At 32.0% G+C, this 5,960-nt stretch overlaps 2 protein-coding genes across 3 annotated transcripts; both read left to right on the top strand.

Annotated features, from left to right (window-relative positions):
- The first annotated feature begins 646 nt into the window (after positions 1 to 646).
- LOC139854080 (uncharacterized) lies at positions 647 to 1,291 on the top strand. The gene has a single exon (XM_071843404.1). It carries the CDS (start codon positions 647 to 649, stop codon positions 1,289 to 1,291), a length of 645 nt encoding a protein of 214 aa, XP_071699505.1.
- Positions 1,292 to 1,779: 488 nt separating this feature from the next.
- Positions 1,780 to 5,404, top strand: LOC139852212 (MADS-box protein SOC1-like). 2 transcript variants are annotated; one of them, XM_071841452.1, is made up of 8 exons: positions 1,780 to 1,893; positions 2,157 to 2,364; positions 3,663 to 3,741; positions 3,864 to 3,925; positions 4,566 to 4,665; positions 4,776 to 4,817; positions 4,925 to 4,966; positions 5,085 to 5,404. In XM_071841452.1, the coding sequence occupies exons 2-8, from the start codon at positions 2,183 to 2,185 to the stop codon at positions 5,214 to 5,216; spliced, it is 639 nt and encodes a 212-aa protein (XP_071697553.1). In that variant the 5' UTR covers positions 1,780 to 1,893; positions 2,157 to 2,182; the 3' UTR covers positions 5,217 to 5,404. The 2 variants fall into 2 exon arrangements, with proteins under 2 accessions (XP_071697553.1, XP_071697554.1); XM_071841453.1 differs by having other exon boundaries at positions 1,785 to 1,888.
- Positions 5,405 to 5,960: the final 556 nt, after the last annotated feature.

Here is a 5,960-nt window from a genome sequence, read left to right on the forward strand (position 1 = left end):
AGGATGATTAAGATCAACCTACAAGAGTGCTAGACGAATAGGTAATCGGATACAATGCTTAGAATGGTTTAGAGTTCGTAACCCTAATAATGAACCCGAATTGGACAATAAATACTAACAGCATGTGCAACCGTGCAGGTTGCAGGATACAACCGTTCGGTTGCTCATTGAACCCGATGGATGCATTATACATCCGTGCGGTTGTACACCAAGTGTGTAAATTACACATTAAGCGTATATTAACTCGTATACTATTACACACCGCATACTATAGTGAACTTGAGACTAACGTTGTGCATAAACAAATACTTTATAAAAAATAAAAGCTCAAATACAAATGAGGAGAACAAAATCATTTAAGCTCAACTATAACAAACCACTAAAAGTGAGCTAAAAAACGCATAAGAAAAAGAAAGATCCAAACAAAAGCAAACAAATAACAAAAGCAACTACAACATGAACAAACTAGCCAAAAAAGAGGGTTCCAACCCTAGAAAAACATCATGTATTGGGTCGTCTAGAATGTCACAAAACGGCTTCGGTTAATTCGCGCATTGGGTCGTCTAATCAGCAGGGCAGCTTCACATGGGCCTGGGCTCGTCAACCTTTGGGCCGCGGCTTAGGCGATCTCATGTCTTTAATACAGATGGTTTCGGGGATATCGTTAAGCGACAAAGCGGATTCATGGCATTGGAACTTAGATGGGGACAATCCCTTCTCCGTCAAAAAATTATCGGGTATGTGTGATGAAAAGCTTTTATCTATTGGAAGCAACTTATCAAGTACTTTGCGTAACAACTTAGTGCCTAAAAATGTAGAAGTTTTTGTGTGGCGTTTGATGAAGAAAAGATTACCGGTCAGGATTGAATTAGATAAAAGGGGTGTTGACCTTCATAGTGTTCGATGCCCCATTTGTGACGACGATATTGAAACAACAGATCATACCTTGTTATTTTGTTCGTTTGCTCAAGATATTTGGAGCCGAATCAATAGTTGGTGGGGGTTGGGTTCGTTTTCGAATCTTAGTTTCAATGAGATTCTTAGAGGAAACTCCGGTGTCTCTATGTCTCCTTTCGGGAAGAAAATTTGGCAAGCTATCGAGTGGATAAGTGCGTACTACATTTGGAAGAACCGTAATAATCGAGTGTTTCGCGGAAATACGTGGAGTGTAGCGGTTACTCTTAATGAAATCCAGGTCAAATCGTTCGAATGGATTTCAGTTCGTAATAGAGGAAAAAAATTTGACTGGTATACTTGGTTGAGCAACCCTCTCATATATCTTTCGAGCTAGTTTTTCTTATATGGTTGCTCACTTCGCAACCTATTTCTTGTGATGTAATTTTTGTACGTTGTTATATTTTTCGTGATTAATAATATTCCTTGCTTTTCAAAAAAAAAAAAAAAAAAACATCATGTATTGAGTGTCAAATATTGATATCGATAATATAAAAAAGGAAATATAGAAAAGGAAAGTTGTTAAATAGGATGAATTTAGTTTCCACTTTCTTTCTTTTGTGGTAGTATTCCCCCATAAAGAGGACATGAGCACCAATCAAACACCAATCAATCACCTCAACCATTGGCAATTTTAGGCCATCCCTATGTCCGTAGGGTTCCTTGTTGGCTAATTTTAAGGTTACCATTTTCCAAATCTATAATCACATACCCACATAAAATTACAAGTCCCAATCTACAATTTACAAGTCATGATAGCAACACATATCTAGCTTCAACCACTTCATTACTTAATAAAGTAATTACCCTATTTTCTCCCTAGTCCATACACTCACATCTTTAATTTCTACAAATATACTTCCTATCTTCCCCCTACCTATCTCTCTCATCTAAGAGAGAAAGAACAGCCCTTTTCTGGGATTTTGCCTCTTTTGTAAGGTTACTTTTTCTTTCTTGACTGATATCTACTTGTAAGAGTTGATATATTTAGCTAAATATTGTACTTTTCCAATCTCTTTCCTTAATAGGACTACCTTGTAAAAAAAATAAATTCTTGATTCAACAATGTATATGGAATCATGGAGATTAATGTTTAAATGTTTAATGGATCTTGATCACACAAAGTTTGAATTTTTATGTGATGGGTTACCTTACATATTCCAAAATTCCCTTATTTTTATTTATAATTTTATGTTGTATAGATTGTTGAAAGATAAATAAGTTAAAGATGGTGAGAGGAAAGACTCAAATGAAGAGGATTGAGAATGCTACCAGTAGACAAGTGACCTTCTCCAAAAGAAGAAATGGTTTGTTGAAAAAAGCTTTTGAACTTTCTGTGCTTTGTGATGCTGAAGTTGCTCTGGTCATATTTTCTCCAAGAGGCAAACTTTATGAATTTGCAAGCTCAAGGTTCCATTTTTCCCACTCAATTCTTGATTTTTTTTTTATAGAATTTATGGATTCTTTTTATTTTCTTGAATTTAATTCTGGGTTTCGATCCTTCTTTTATCAAAAGATGATTTATCTACTGAATGTTTAACATATACAGTACATAAAAGACACTTCTTGAAAGTAGTTGATCAGATCTTTGAAATAATTTCAAGATATAGTATGAAAAAAACAAAAGTTTTGATCTTTTGCTAATTCTAATTAGTGGGTCTTCATTAGTTTCTTGATTTAATTATGGGTAAAATTCTTTAGAGTGATTTCGACTATAACCATGTCTGAATCTGCATAATTTTTATTTTTTGATAACGGCAAACTCAAGGACCCTATATAATTTACACGAATAATGTCCTAAGCAGGACTCGAACCCATGACTCCAAGGTCAGAGGGTTCTCCGATACTGCATAATTTTACAATGCATTAACCTACACATGGTTTTAAATGTGGTTAACCAGATCTTAATCTTAATTGAGAGACATAAGAAAGACAAATTAATTTTTGATCTGTGATGTTGATATAATTTCACTGATTACAAGCTAGAAGATTTCTCCAAATTTATTAAAGTATAGTAACGGAAGATCAAGAACACGTATATGGAAAGTGAGGTGAACTGGTGTATTTTGGCTGACAATGTTTTAATATTTAATAGTCATGAATAAACCAGTGAAAATGGAGTAATAAAAGAATATAAATATAATTAATCACTAAACAACAGTACTAGTATATGAATAGCTTCTAAAGTTATCATGACACAAATTTGTTGACTTATTGTCTGGCCTATTTGAATTAGATAACTAAAATGATTTGTTTATGTTTAATACTCTCAATATAAAATTGGTGTTATCAGTTATCACATCGATTCAGCTTACGAGTTTTTAGAACCGGTTTCAAAGTTTTTGGGGGAGCAAAGCTGAAAATCAAAATTTAAAATAAAATTAGATTTGTAAACTGAATTAAAAATTGTATTTGAATTTGGTTCGATTAGATTAAAACTAAAAAATCAAAAATCATAGTAATTCAACTTAAAAAAACAAGAACTTATATTGTAAAAAATTGTTCCTAATATGGCATGATCAATTATTGTATTAATTATTACCTCAAATACATCTTTGCCTGTATAGCTAGGTTTTGTACACTTAAAACACAATATATTTCAATTCTTATTGAGTTCATATAGTGATTCACACAAAAACATAAGAGTGTTTTCATCATTTCTTGTATGCACTGATTGAAAATTTTCTTCCGGTTTCGTATCAAATCAGCATTCATGATACGGTTGAACGATATAAAAACCATGTGAAAGATGTTCAAGCTGATACTTCAAGTGTTGAAGATGTTCAGGTACGTACGACATCTAGTGTTACAATTTGAGGAATATTCTTGAACCTATTCCCTTTGCTCCCTATATATGTGTTCTTCGATCGCCTTTTTAATTTGCTGTTTTTGATTAAATTCAATTGCAGTACCTGAAGCATGAAACAGCTGCCATGGCAAAGAAGGTAGAACTCCTGGAAGTTGCAAAAAGGTACACTATTAATTAAAAATATTATCTTGGCTGTATTATATACTACATTCTTGGAGACCAGAAGCTTAATTATGTCTTATGTCTTATGTCTTATGCATGTGCGTCTGCAGACGTTTTTATGCAAACTATGTGTTTTTCTGAAGACATAATACAAGAATAATGTTTTTTTCTATCTGTAAACTCGTAGACATACAAATGTACTTCTTAGTGCTGCAAACATAATCAAGTTCTTTTGTAGACATAAAAACAAACGAACTTCACTATTCATACTAGGCCATTAGTCCGCGGGTCTTCAGATAAAATCATTTTAGAAAACAAACAACACCGTAGTTATTGATCATATTTTTATACGCAACATATGAATAATGCAATTGTGATGCAGACCAAAAAGTGCAATTGATGTCCTAACGAAATATATGTAGCATGTATATATATGATAAATACAAATATATATAGAAATGTGGTGTGTGAAATAATGATAAAATCTTGATCAGAGAACAAATTTTTATTGAAGGCAAAGAAATGCAACTTATCAGTCCTTAAACATTATACATATAATGTTGAAATGATGATTAATGTAGATCAAAATCTTCAATAATCAAGAAGAAAAGTGGCTTATAATTTTAGAGTTGTAATGCAGGAGACTTTTGGGAGAAGAATTAGGAACAAGCACCATTGAAGAACTGCTTCAGATTGAACAGCAGCTGGAAAGGAGCGTTCGCATTATTCGAGCACGAAAGGTTAGAATAATAGTTTTTTACCTGTTGCTAAGAATATGATATCGCATTAATTAAGTTGTGTATATTTTTCAATTTTAGCATTTTAATTGCTGGATATTTTGATATTTTAGATGCAAGTTTACACTGAACAGATTGAGCAACTACAAGCAAAGGTACACTTTAGTAAATTAAATACTTATGGTACAAGTTTATTGCATGAAATACAAGATTCCATTTTTATGTTTGATTAACTGATTTTTATTTAAATGAATATGATCAGGAGCAAATGCTAGCAGATGAAAATGTAATGCTTAATGAGAAGGTCAGTAGTTTCTTTTACTAATTCCTTCATTTCTACATGCATAAAGTGTAAATTCAATTCATCAAAAATAGTAATAAATTTTATTTAGTAATCTAAAAGATTACATCGAATTTTATAGTGTCTGATTGAAGAAGACCGAGGAACTGAAGAAATTAGAGCGAATGTACGTGTTACTGAAATTGGAGAGAACTCTGATGTCGAAACAGAATTATTCATTGGACCACCAGAGACGAGACGATGGCTAAAGTAATCGTTACGACATACAGAGATATATATGCACATGTATATTTCTATATAATATAATAATATATTTATCAAGATAATTAACATTACGTCACCAAGATTAGAATTAGAATCTAAGTGCTATAAGCATACAAATCTTGTTGTAAGTTTTGCAACAAAATTTTCAATTGATGGACGTCTAGAAATATGCATATCATAATCAGATCGACCTTATTAGCTGATCCAACTCTAAGTTACTTTATCTAATAGAATATAGTATTGATTAATATTGTATAATGTATGTATAGCCACAGCTGGAGCTTAAACGTAATGGTTGGGGGATCAAATTTGGTGTAACGTATTTTAGCAAGAAAGAACGTAATATTGTGAGGACAAAATTGCATATTTTATACACATTTTAGGTGATAATATCGATCATAAGTGTACATCGTCTAAGAGAGGTCCCAATGGTTTCGTCTTAGTCCTCCAGGACTAGTAGCCACATCAGCACTTCATTTTCAAGACTAAACCCATGACTAAACACTCCCAACGGTTACACTTTTCTTCCATATTTTTTAATTACTTTTTATTTTTTCTAAACAATTAAATAATTAAAATTAAACATAATAGGCATTAATATAAAACTAAAATTTCATTAAAAATAAAAAAACGTTACAATAATTTAAATAAATAAAAAAACGTTACAATAATTTAAATAAAATGCGACATAAATAAAAATAAAATACTAAACAACTCGTCGTCGTCCGGACGT

Source organism: Rutidosis leptorrhynchoides, chromosome 6, assembly GCF_046630445.1.
Source record: "Rutidosis leptorrhynchoides isolate AG116_Rl617_1_P2 chromosome 6, CSIRO_AGI_Rlap_v1, whole genome shotgun sequence".
NCBI lineage: Eukaryota > Viridiplantae > Streptophyta > Magnoliopsida > Asterales > Asteraceae > Rutidosis > Rutidosis leptorrhynchoides.